This window comes from Equus asinus, chromosome 23, assembly GCF_041296235.1.
Source record: "Equus asinus isolate D_3611 breed Donkey chromosome 23, EquAss-T2T_v2, whole genome shotgun sequence".
Lineage (NCBI taxonomy): Eukaryota > Metazoa > Chordata > Mammalia > Perissodactyla > Equidae > Equus > Equus asinus.
Window position 1 is genome coordinate 47,342,799 of NC_091812.1, and position 14,069 is coordinate 47,356,867.

Below are 14,069 nucleotides of genomic sequence, written 5' to 3' on the forward strand. Positions count from 1 at the left end.
TATACTGTACATTAAATATTATCTAGTTATATTAGCATTTTAAAACATACACCTTCTAATATAACTGCACTGGAAAAGGTATCTGTGGAGTTATTGCAAATTCTCTAGCCTTTTGCTCATCAGAATCTCAGGGTAAGATAGGAATACATGCCCACTTGGTTAAAAATTTCTCCTTGGAGCAAATATTTTTAAAAAACTCAATAATTACAACAGTACAGGGAAAACAGATGGGAAAGGTAATGTGAAAAAACATTTTAATCCCTCCTTTAAAATAAGGTAGGTAGTTGGTGTTTTATTTTAGTGGTATTTTTATTTTATTTTTGGTGGACAGAATAAAACATTAGAAACCTACTGCTAAGAAAACATTGCCCTTTTGTTGCTGTTTTCGTTTTGTTGTTGTTCGATCCTATGCTGCATTTTAAAAAATCTTGCAGCACATATAAAAGGAAGTACTGTGTATTTTAAATTGTATTTGATAAAGAAAACTTACATATAAGGTGTATCAACTTTTGTAAAACCTGAAGAATTAATGTCAGATTTGGTTAATACTGCTTAAGAGTGAGAAATTTAAATAAACATCTGAAATTTCCCATAAATTAAAATCCATAACATCGTCAGTACTACAAGAAATTATGTACAATTATTTCATCCCAATCACTGCCTTGTGAGTTTAATAACAAAAGCATTTAAAGAAATCCCTGTGGAAAGCTAATTTGAAAGTAAACATGCTTTAAAACTTAAATATAGACCTTGTATTAGTCCCACAACAGGATCAAGATCACTATTAAAATAAAGCCTGGGGCACATTATGATGCCTAAGATTGGTGGGTGGATTTTAATTGACTTGAAGACTGTCATAGTTCTATTATCAGAAAACCTGTAACGCATTTCCAGCATGGAGGACCCATCTGTGCCCACCATCCATCTGTTTAGACGTGATTGGCAAAGTGGTAGGGAACTCGCAGTGGTTGCCTCTGCCTGAAAGGAATAAACCACAGGATCTTCCAACGAGTGCCAAAAACTTCTGAGAAGGTCTGCTGCCATGGCTTTCGGGGCCTCGATCTACAGAAGACAGCATTATTAGTGAAAGACAGCACTCCCATGGTGCACTTCAGTCAGCTAAAACAATACAGGTTGGCTGGGGATCCATTACTGGACTCTGATGAATTGTGTCCCAGCATCACAAATACAGCTTTTCTTTCATTATGGCATGCAGCTGAGTTCTAACTCTGGAGAGCAGATATTGTATCTGTGTCGTCAATCAACCTAGGGCAACTTTTGAAGCAGAGGAGAAGCTCGGGATTAACAGAATGTGTGTCAACAACACAGTAGCAAATCTCTTTGATGTACTTTCAGAACAAATAATTTAACTTACTTTAGTTAGACAAGGAGCAAGAACGATCAGTACTTATTTTGTTTGAAAACTATGATGGCAAGAAGACCCCTACTGTAAGACTGGGTATGCTTGTCTAGCTCAGGTCTTAGACAAGGCACCAAGAAAAAGCCATTATTATATTATCTTTCCACTACACACAGACATTTTTCAAATGGGGCTAGTTGTTTCTGTTTTTAAATAAGAACACTACAGACTTCACTTTTATACTTACATTTCTTCACAACAGTTTGACATCTTTTCAATAGACGTTGTATCCTATTAAAATTGAAAAAATTACACTTAGATGTAACAAAGTTATCAAGGCTTTATTCTCTATCTATTTTATGATGTTTTTAATCATATTCAGAAAATACTCTGAAGATTTAAACAGTTTATATATGGCTACTAAGAATTGTAAATTATCTACACACTTTGCTGAAATTCCCGTGGAAGCACAAAATCAACATCACATTGTGCAAAAAAAAAAATTTCTTCCACTACAAAACTTCACAAAAATTGGAGAAGTCTCACTTTATTAAAATATAACCTTTTACTACACTTGCTTTCTTGATAATTCTTTCAAAAGACTAGTGTCTATTTTTATTTCAACTGTCGGTGAATATGCATTAAAAATAAATAACAAAATGACAAATGAAAGGCACTAATGAACAGAAAAGAGCCAAGAACCAAGAGTGCTATTGGTTCTGGACTTCTGTAAACACACACAATTCACAAGGCAATCTACGCATCTGCCACACTACAACATCTATTTTTATGAAAAGTAAAGTTAACTGATGAGCATTCTTTGGTGACAACTATTCCCTTTTTCCAAGAGAAAAATCAGTCTCTTCAAAATAATACAATTTTTTAGTATGTGTTCTCTTTAAGGCTCTAACAAAAATATATAAGAAAAACAATTCAACAAAAAGAACATAGCTCCTAGACACACGGGTATAATTCATGTTAAGAGATGATGTATCTTTCAACTGAGAAACTGTGATAAGCATTGTCCAAATAATCAAAACACAAATTATACAACCTTATTTTAGAAATATATTGACATTTTAAATATAAAGTAGTACAAGAGAAAATATATTCTTTTAAATACAAAAAAAAGTTAGAGATGTTTTCCTCCCGTTATCCTTTAGGAGCTTGCTCATATACAGCAGGTGGACTGTGCTGTCATCAAGCAGTACTATTCACGCAAATATCTGTGGCTGCAACTCCCATCCCAAGAACTACTTTGGTTGTAGAACTTTCTTCCAATGACACTAAGAAAAAGCTCCTTTACTTTAAAATACTCCTCATAAAAGTTACATGAATAGCTCATAATAGTAAATGCTCATGTATGAACAGCTGAAAACTACAGTTAGCCCACAAAAGGGAAAACAAGTCTATGTTTTAGATGACTAGTAACCAATAATAGCATTTCATTTCCAGATTTCCCAAGAATTTGTGACAAGATTAAAGATCAGCTATATATTCTATACTCATTAGTTTTCCTATCATGCTTTGAAATTCATGTTATCCAATGACAATTCTACTTATAATTAAACTTTCTTGGTTCTGTTGCATAATTTCTGTTGCATAATTTGTTACAACATACTATTTTGCTTTGTGAAAACAGTCTGCAAACACATAAGAACATTGATTAGAGTCTTAGAGGGAAGTTGGGCCTGTGGTTCCACATCTGTTAAGAAAGTAACTGAAGTAATTTTAACGGTTTCTTAGAACTGATGAGTGATGGGTTGTTTCAAAACAATTAAGATAGCTTGTGCAAAAATACAAAGGGAAAGAGAACAGAAGTCAAGAAGTGCTATTAGGAAAGGTACATAAACGGCCTAAAATCACAATTGTGGATAACTTAAAAATTGGAAACTACTTCAGGATAAGGAATGCAATTACAAGGTCAGACTACTGTAACTAGCTAATATTACATAAAATGCTTACTAGGCAGAAATTTACAACTTGATACAACTTGGAGGAATTTACTTGTGGAGACAAAAGCATCAACTTTAAAGACTTTGGATTTAGACTTCATATGGGAAGAGTTTTTATTTTCAAGTGTTTTTGAAATCTCTTCTAGAATCTGGTTCAAGAAATAAGTAGAATACTACCTATCAAGTTATTATGAACACATGGTTATTCTATCAAAGGATGTGATATTCACCGTGACTTTATGAACAGGATTTGTGAGGCTAGCCAAAAAAGGCTATTTTTTTCTCTCTAGAAATGGCAAATGTTTCTCTCTCTGAAACTCAGCTATCCAGAATACTGTTATAAGAAAAAAGTACAATTTGTATTTGAACAGCCAAACATGTTACAAAGTTTTTCCACTGGCACTTACACAACATACTCAGACCAACACAAGTTATCACACCTTCACATTCATAAGCGCAATAGAAACAGCAAACTAGAAGAGGAGAGAGGTTACTACTGGCAGGAACATTGGAAACCATAAGTTATTTCCAAGTGCCAAATTAGGTTTAATGTACTTTTTGTTTTGTTTTATAAAGCAGGGAAATGTGGAATACTTCAGAAAACACGAACTAAAAATAATTAAAATAGATTTTGCTGCTGATAATTCCATTCAATATAAGACTCAATACCTTTAGTGACCATCAGAAAATGACAGTAAGATGATTGCTATCTTCAAGGAGTATAAATATAATTGATAAATTCTTAAGTTATATGTAAACTTTGACTATCCAGAGAAATGTATTCTTCAAGGAATCATAAGAAACAAGCTTATTGTATGTTGTCTACAATCAGGATATCTTATTTCCAGAGAAATATTTATGTCTTGATTATGGTCTAATGATCAAAATACCTAAGACTTCCATCAGTCTGCATAACTAAGAGAGATATGCAAATGCCTTCAAATTTTAAAAACTGGAAGTTTTCTATTTTCTAAAAAAGGATAAACTAGAAAGAGCAAGACTTACAGAAATATAGGCCTTGTCTATTTTATCAAACAATACTTTACCTTCTTCTGATGGCTGATGTTGCCCTAAGAACTGATCTTTCAGATTCAGTCTAAGAAAATATGTTTGACTAAAAAATAAAGCTGTGCCCTAACTAATAAGAGTACACCCGGAATGGAAAAAAAAAGTTCCTAGAAGAAAGGAAGAAGGAAGTAGTTATTGCCTATTGAAAAAATCGGGAGATGAGCAAGGCCTGATGGTCCAGTGGTTAAAGTTTGGTGCTCTCACTGTTTCAGTAGCCAAGGTTCATTTCTCAGTGGCGGCACCACACCACCTGTCAGTCAGTTGCCATGCTGTGGTGGCGGCTCACGTAGAAGAACTAGAAGGACTTACAACTAGGATATACAACCATGCACTACAGCTTTGAGGATGAAAAAAAAAAAAAAATGGGAGGGGTGAGGGGCAAAGAGCAAGAATTTATCACCAGACATTTTCTGGCTAACAGACTTGAGAATCTAGTCCTCTTAGAATACATAGCTTGATGATACAATCCATCCAACTAACTCACCCTGCTTTGAGTTCATTCTCATCAAGCAACACTTTGCCACATATGTTCTTGTATGGGAGAAAGAGTGTGCTGTAGAGTCCTTTGGCGTAATTGAAAATTGTACATAAGCGAATAAACAGTCCATCTGGTTTATACGACTATCGCTTTTGAGTCTGGAAGTAAGAGTCATTGCCCCTGTGCCTGATTAACTCTGGAAACATTTTCAAACTGAAGCTTCTAGACCTGCCAACGTGAAGACCTGATGAAAGTAAGAACATTGTATCAGAAAGATTCCTTGAAGACAGTTCCATCTATCCTCAATGATAGCCTATACTCTTTATTCGTATTATAGGTCTTTCCATGCTTTTAACTCTGTTGCACATACCTAATTCAATGACTGTTGATTTAATCTGGAGTTAAAAACACTATTTAGGAAAGTTTTTCACAACCAGAGACTATATACCTGTTTTATCTATTACTAATTTCTACTAATTCTAAGATAGACTTTTGCTTGCCTTCCTAGCACCTCTGATCAACAGACAGACACCAGGTCATTTAGCTTTCTATCTTCCATAGCACCTAGTGGCATATATTGTTCAAAGAGGGCACCCAATATGTGTTTGCAGCACTAAACTAATTGAACATAGAACTATCATGATTCCTTGTTTTTATTTATTTTGCAGTCCAAAGAGAGAAAATGTTCTGTTAATCTTAGTTTTTTCGCCTCCTTTGAAGCCAGAACTCACTATATATCCCTCATTTGAAATACGTCGTTCTTTAAGCATCCATCTCCAACAGCGGACCAGCTATATCTTTTATTAGAGATCTGAAGTTCACATAAACATTTAATCAATCATGGAACCAAAGTGAGAGGGCAGTAGATCTTACATTTACAGCCACTGAAAATCTCTTTCCAGAATAATTCCCATACTTTTCTAAATCAACCTACTTTCTGGCTGTATAAAATCTTAGAAAAGTTACTAAAACTCTCTATTTCAATTTTCAAATACTACTACTTAACCTCATAGGTCTTTGTAGGGATTAAATGACTTAATAAATGTTAGAGCCCTTAATAAGTCCTCAATAAAGGGCAGCCCTAGTTTTTACTGATATTGCCTACTGAACACTTTCTGAGAGGGACTGGAGATAGAATATCTCAGTTACATCAGAATGTAACTTTAAATAATCATATTTAAACAAAAAAGGAGTTTTTATAATGAAAGATAAAATGACAGAGACTATGGGAGACTACACAGATAAAATCCAGTGTCCACAAGGGGTTTATAATCTAGTTGAAAATACAAGTACTAAGGACATAAGCCATGATTCACTTTCTCATTTACCCATCTATCAAAAATGTACTAAGTATCTATTATGGTACAGCCCTTGGCATCAAGCAGCCTACAGTCTAGGGCAAGTAGTCAAGGATGCAAGAAATAACTACAGGAATATACAGACTATGCCAGGGAGGATAACTATACCCAATAACACGTGGCATAAAGAAGCCTTACACTAAATATTTGAAACAGCTGAAAAATTATGTTTGCAATCAACACTTAGGGCAACTATTCTTACACTTTTAATACAAAATTACACTTTCAATAAGATTTTTGGTTATCAGTAGAGGTAAGATGGGCTAATGTGCCCCTTCGGCTGGGATTTGGGTGTAACTAATATATTGATAGAATGTGACAGAGAGAAGCACATGAATCATTGTGGAAAAAGATATACAAGTTAACCATAAATATAAGATTCACTGTGTTTTTCAATCCTATAATATTTTAAAGTCAGATTAAAAATTCTTGTGGATTCAGAGGCCGGCCCGGTGGTGCAGCAGTTAAATTCGCACGTTCCACTTTGGTGGCCCGGGGTTCACCGGTTCCGATCACGGGTGTGGACATACACACCGCCTGTCAAGCCATGCTATGGCAGGAGTCCCACATATGAAGTAGAGGAAGATGGGCATGGATGTTAGCTCATGGCCAGTCTTCCTCAGCAAAAAGAGGAGGTTTGGTGACAGATGTTAGCTCAGGGCTAATCTTCCTCAAAAAGAAAAAAAATTTCACGTGGATTCAGAACATGAGATAAAAAAATGAATATCTTTGAAAATCATCAAGTAAAAGGTAAACTCATAAATGTTTAGCTTCTGTCCAAAAAAAAGCATCTACTTAATTACTCGAGCAATTAGCAATGCTTTAAGAAAATTAAAATGTACTATTCCTACAGAAAAAAATTATAGAAATAGATTTAAATTGTTTTTAATTACTTTTAACCTTATCAGAAATACTTCCAAGGAGTTTATTATACTGAGCAAAGAGAGACGATGCAATACAAACACATTTTCACACAGGAACGAACACGTTTATGCGAAAGAGCAATCCAATTCTAAACATAATTTTGATGCTAACAAGCATTTTTAAAAAGTATGTTTTTATGTTACCATGCAATGTAACTTAGTAGGTATTTAAACTAATTCCTTGGCAAGAGGGAAGCCTAGTTTCTATAAAGTTCTCTATTGTATCAAAATTCAAAGAACTACTACAGCCAATACAAGATGACATTAGAAGCATATAACGTGACATTTTAAATTTTTATCAGTTTTCTACATTTTTAAAAGCTACTGAGAAGGTATCTTGTATAATAATTGGAAATACTGTATTAGAAATACATTTTGTTTTTATTAAACAAAAATATAATCCAGAAAGGAAAACAAAATGCTGTACAGAGCTCCCTTTACAGAAATGTGAGTGAGTTGGGTTTAGCATTATTACCAGTGATTTCCATATGTGCAATGCTGATTTGGAGTTATGTAAACCAAACATAATTTGTACAGAGATGGTACTGAATGCTGCTAATTCACCACTCTGATGCAGTGGGATACCTGGCAAAATTTAATTATAAGGATTAATAATCTCAGAACCACATTTCTGGGTACATATTAAAAGGCAGATAAGTCCACTAATTGTCTGATTAATGAGAATGCTATTTAATAGATAATCTCACTTAAAGTAATTTGACATTTTGAACATAAGATATTTTTCATTGCATAAGATAACCAACAATATTAAGTCACCCCTGCATTTGTGGCTCTTTCTGTACTTATTTAGGTAAACATGAGCCAGTATTTAGAGGGAAAACATTTTCCCCTTTTAATTTGAAAAGCTTTGCTTTAAGCTACCCTCAATAATTCAAGTAGAGTCCAACACTCGTACCTGTGAGACCAAATGCAAAAAGCTCAATTTTTTCTTTGAGAACTTAAAGCCTTTTACAAAACTGCCACTGAATACATCTTCCCAACCCTACCCTCAACCTCAGCACAACTGAGAAAAGCACTAAGCTCCAGAGACGCCGTCAAAAGCTGAAGCTATTACATAAACTCCACGCTGCCCAGAAAACAAAAATGCTTGTATATAAAATTTAGATAAACTGTCAGGGCAGTGTCATGGTACACAATAGCTCACTGTCAGAAGCGCACCAGAAGGCGCTGCACCAGCTGTTCCAGAGCTTCTTGATGAACTCTGCAAGCCCAGTGACGGAAACATGACTAATACAATCACCCGGCACTATGAGGACTGGTGCTCATCAGAATGGACATTATTCTTGGCTGTGTGTGAACTACTGCTCAGTAAGAAATTCTGACAACATCAATTACTTTAATAACAACATCACTATCCATTTCATTCAGAAACAGGAAAAAAAAGGCTAAACAGTCTAAGTAAGGAATAATTAGAATAATCTGTTCCCTAAATAAGGAACGCTTCAAAGCACATTGCTTTGAAGACACTTTAACTTCAATATTAGTTTTAATAAAAATGCACAAACACATATTTAAATCCTGTTTGAAATTAAATCTAAAAATAATCAAAGGTAATCCTTTAAAATTGGGTTTAAGATTAGTCTATTCCACAGAAACATCTGGTTGTGTTGAGATCTTTTAACCTGGGAAATGAGATTAGAAATACACTATTTTTAAATTTAAGTAATTTTTAATTATTTTATCTGGGTCACAGATAATCTGCTCTTGCTAGGTCTAAAATGACATCAGATTATCATTACTATGATTATCCTGCTACCTTCTACTATCAATAAGAAGACGGGATTTTTCCTCTGACACAGGAGAGAAATGATTTATTTATTCCAAGTAAGAATAAATAACGAAAAAAAATTACTGCAAATTGATATGCTGCTTCCTCAAAACCTCAATCTACACCTAAAGAGACAGCATCTGTTTTGCTTGTTTGTTGTCTAATAGGTCTGTATTCAAGCTATCGAATTACACAGTTTATATAATGAAATGATACCAGTGTTTTCCCCAAATGCCTCTTGGTCTTTGGGGTGCAGGAGGAGGGGAAGGAGGAAGACTTCAGTTGGAAGGGTTAAATTTACTGTGATTCCTTCTCCTCCTTTTCTTTCTTAAGCTACCTGACAAATTCATCACTACTCTCACACTGTAAAGAGAGATCCATGGATTCAGATTACGATAAAAACACGTCCAGGTGTTAAATTTCCTGTAGGTAGCATTAATTTTTCACAAAATGAAATAGCAAGCATCTTTTATAAAGAAAGTAAGCAAAATACTGAATGCACGACAACTTTCAAGAAATAAGCCTTAAAGAACCTGAAATCAATGTAGGGAGGAGTGCATTCTGAAAACCTTTTAAAATTTTTCGTTAGATCCAAAGAGTGGTGCCTGATGTTCACTATGAAAGCCTAGGTAAATGCCATTGAAATTTACCATAACTTTTCAAACTACTTGGGTTCAAGAAGTACAGTGACTAAAGACTGGACTAACAAATAGAATATATTCTCTCCCTTAATACTTGCATTCTTTGTTGAATGTTTCCCAAATACATAATTTCTACAGGCATCAGACCTGTCTAGTACAGATGTTCTGAGAGGATACTATGCGTATACAGAAAGAGATGAAACTTCTGAAGGCAGCATTATTTAACAAGTGTGATTTCTACTCAGTTTTAGAAATATCACAACATCAGAACCAATCTCCCCATCTTAAGACAATGAAATGTTCAATATTATAGCAAAAGAGAAAACAGTGAAATTTGAAAATTAATATTAACATGTAGTATGGAATAGAGTTATAATGGAATCTGATGTTATACATACTTTAAAAACAAAAAAACAAGATAAATAACTTTATGTCCAACTCAGAAGTGAATGCTAAAATTTTAGACTAGGGATTCTTAAAAGATCTTGAAGACTTCGCTGCCAAACTCCACTCTCTGAAGCTACTAGGGCTTCTAGGTGAGAAGGAAATTGTTACCCTCAGCTACAAACCCTGCCAGCCCTCCTAAGTTACTTGACACCTTAGCAGGGATGCTCCCAAATGTCCATTTCCAGTCATAAATCACAAGAAATTGGGGAAATCTGAGAAATCCTATTCCAAGGGATATAAATACATACCAATGATTTTGGTAAATTCAAAAGTAGAAATTCCAAAAATGCAAGCATAATTTGGCAATTTTGACATGACTTATAAACAGACTATAACCTAATTATGAATTTGTACGAAAGTAGAGACAAAAGATTTTAGGGGAAGACCCACTCTGATCCTCGGCATTGTTATTAATATCATGTCATTCATCATCATCCTTAAAGAAATGGCAAGAGATATAAGAAAATATTTCAAGCTAAATAATAAAAATATATTTAGATAGACATTATACAATCCATGAACAGCCAATAAGCACATGAAGAAGTGTTTGATATCATTAGTCATCAGGGAAACACAAACTAAAAAGAGATACTATTAAAACCTACCAGAATAGCTACAATTAAAAAGACTGACAATAACAGATGTTGACAAGATGTGGAAACCAGAATTCTCATACATTTTTGGTAAGAGTGCAAAATGGTACAGTTACTTGGGAAAAAGATCTGGCAGTTTCTTATGAAATGGAATACTACTCAGCAATAAAAAGGAATTATCAATACATGCAACAATATGGATGAATCAATAAACATTATATTGAGTGAAAGAAGACTTACATAAATGAGTACGTATGAAAATCTATAATCAATGATGGTGAATCATTCATCCACCATCCCTGACCAATGGTGGTCAATCAATCATCTGTGGTGAAAAAAATCAGATCAATAGTGCCTCTGCAGAGGATGCAGATTTACTGATACGAGGTATGGGGGACCTTCTTGGGGTGATGGTAATATTCTGTATTGTGAGAGGGGCTTGGGTTGCACATGTGTCCATTGATCAGAGCTTATCAAATAGTACACTTAAATGTAAGCCGTTCATTGTATGTAAATTTTCCCTCAAAAGAAAAAAAATGTAAACAAGTATTGAGCTCTAGTTAATGATTTGCATGGTGAACTATTTGATGCCTGCAATCAACTTTGACATGTATCAAAACATATAACGGATTGACAGATGGATTGTTTGAAATGAGACAGCTAGAAGGATAAAGACAGAGAGATACCTCCTGCATTATTTCTTTTTTTGAAAGTTAATGTTTTAATTAACATTTCTTATTAATCAATAATAGAAAAGGATACCTTAACAGAAAATAGACAAAGGATATTAACAAACCATATATATAATGAATGAACAAATGAATGAAAATGAACAAGTGAATAAAATTAACATTTAAATTACGCTAGAAATTAAGCTTATTGAGATACAATTCATATACAGTTCACTCACTTAAAGCATACAATTCAATGGTTTTTTACTATGTTCACAGAGTCATGCAAACACCATCACAACTCATTTTAGCACATGTTCATCGCCCCATAATAGAAACCCTGTGCCCTTTGGCTATCACTTCCAGCACTCCTAGTTCCCCAACCCTGGGCAGCCACTAATCTGCTTTCTGTCTCTATAGACTTGCCTATTCTGGACATTTCATATAAATGTGATCATACAAATATGCGACCTTTTGTGACTGGTTTCTTTGACTTAGGATGTTCTGAAGGTCCATCCACACTGCAGTACGTGTCAGTATTTCATTTCTTTTTATGGCCAAATAATATTCCGTTGTATGGATATACTACATTTTTTGTACCCTTTCCTCAGCTGATAGCCTTTGGATTGCTTTCAGTTTGGGGTTATTACAAATAATGAATAAATATTCATGTACAAGTTTTTGTGCAGACATACTTTTCATTTTTCCTGGGTATATACCTAGGAGTGGAATTGCTGAGTCAAATGATAACTCTACCTTTAACTTTTTAAAGAACTGCCAGACTGTTTTCTAAAGTATTTGCACCATTTTACATTCCCACCAGCAGTGCATGAGCGCTCTGATTCCTCTAAATCCTCACCAACCATTGTTACTATCTTTTTTTATTATAACCATCCTAGTGTGTGAAGTGGTACCTCATTATAGTTTTGATTTTCATTTCCCTGATGACTAATGATGTTGAGCATCTTTTCACATATTTATTGTCTATTTGCATATCTTCTTTGAAGAAATATCCATTCACATCCTTTGTCCATGTTTTAATTAGGTTGTCTTTTTTTATTATTGAGTTATAAGAGTTCTAGATATAAGTCCCTTATCAGATGTATGATTTGCAAATATTTTCTCCCATTCTGTGAGCCTTCTTTTCAGTTCCTTGATAATGTCCTTTGAAGGACAAAAGTTTATACTTTGGATTAAGTCTAATTTACCTATTTTTTTCTTTGGTTGCTTCCACTTTTGGTGTCATATCTAAGATACTATTGCCTGACCCGAGATTTACTCCTATGTTTCCTTCTAAGAGTTTTATAATTTTAGATCTTACATTGAGGTCTATGATCCAATTTGAGTTAATATCCATTTATGTATACAGCGTGAGGTAAGGGTCCAACTTCGTTCTTTTGCATGTGGATATCTAGTTGTCCCAGCAGCATTTGTTGGAAAGAGTTTTCTCTCCCATGCTGAATAGTCTTCAACCACCCTTGCTGAAAATCAGTTGACCATGGATATACGCATTATTTCTGGACTCCTCAATTCTATTTCATTTGTCTGTATGTCTATCCTTATGCCAGCACCACACTTTCTTGATTACTCTTGCTTCATAGTAAGCTTTGATGCATTTTTTTCTTACTATTTTTTTCACTGAATATATTCTGGTAAACACAAGTTTTCATACACAATATACATGTTATATATAATATAATAATGGAGATCTTTTTTAACACACATTTACTTACAAACACGTGAATTAATCCCTACAAAATAAATTTGTAGAGGTTGGTCAAAATGAGTGCACATTTTCAATTTTGATAGACATTGATAATCAGCCCTTCAAAAAGAGTATACCAATTACACCCCCACCAATAGCATATGAGAAAATCTGTTTACCCTATATCTTCTGCAATACAGTGTATTATCAAACATTTAAATCCTTATTCAATATGATCTTTCTCACTTTTTGATCTTCTCTGTTGTGATAAATCCTATTGGGCTAATAAATACACGCAAAAAAAATTAAGACAACTACTAAAAAAAAGTTTCTACTAGCAACTCCATTGTTTGTAATTTACCTTAAATAAATAGTTTAAAGAGGAAAAAGGAGATGTTCAAAGTAATGTTATTTGTAATACAGAAAAAAAATGATCACGTACCAGATGTTGAGCAACAGGAAAATGGTTAATTAAAATATGATATATTCACTAAACAGAGTATATCCAACTATTAAAAACTATAAACGTGAAGTCTATAGCCATATAAAAAATACTTTACGTTAATTTTTAAAAGCAGGATACAAAATTCTATGTATACTCTGCACACTGATTTTAACTACCTTAAAATTACATAGGCCTATGGAAATGAGAACATACAAAGGACTATGGGTAACTTCTCCTTTAATTTCTAAACTTTCTGTAGCTTTTTGAATTAAGTTCATAATTATGGAATATGTCCATAAATACATTACTTTATATTAAAAATATACTTACTGTGATGATGCCAATTAGTTGAGTATAAAAAAGTCCAGTTATTCCAACTAACAAAGTAATGCCCATAAAGGCAGCTAGTCTCATTATGGCCAATTCATGTCTAACAACAAAGAGGTCCTATAAGAAGAAGAAAAAGAAAGTCTTAAAAATAATTCAATAAGTTACTTATAGTTGTAATAATAATCAAGAATTAAGCCATAACATTTCCCCTTATTATCTTAAAAGAACTACTCCCCTCGCTTTTGAGTTTATTCCACTTAATCAATGTATAAATATTTGAAAATTTCAAAAACAATTGTTTTTAAT

The 14,069-nt window shown here is 33.7% G+C and overlaps 1 protein-coding gene across 11 annotated transcripts in view; it reads right to left on the reverse strand.

Moving 5' to 3' along the window:
• Positions 1-237: 237 nt before the first annotated feature.
• The window catches only part of ZDHHC21 (zinc finger DHHC-type palmitoyltransferase 21), a 65,452-nt gene continuing 51,620 nt past the window's right edge, over positions 238-14,069 (reverse strand). For all 11 annotated transcript variants that reach the window (XM_070496043.1, XM_044756552.2, XM_070496042.1 and 8 more), the window contains 3 exons: positions 13,764-13,880; positions 1,608-1,651; positions 238-1,062 (listed from right to left, as the gene is read on the reverse strand). In XM_070496043.1, the coding sequence (XP_070352144.1) occupies positions 930-1,062; positions 1,608-1,651; positions 13,764-13,880 (294 nt within the window). In that variant the 3' untranslated portion in view covers positions 238-929. The remainder of the gene's footprint in view (positions 1,063-1,607; positions 1,652-13,763; positions 13,881-14,069) is intronic.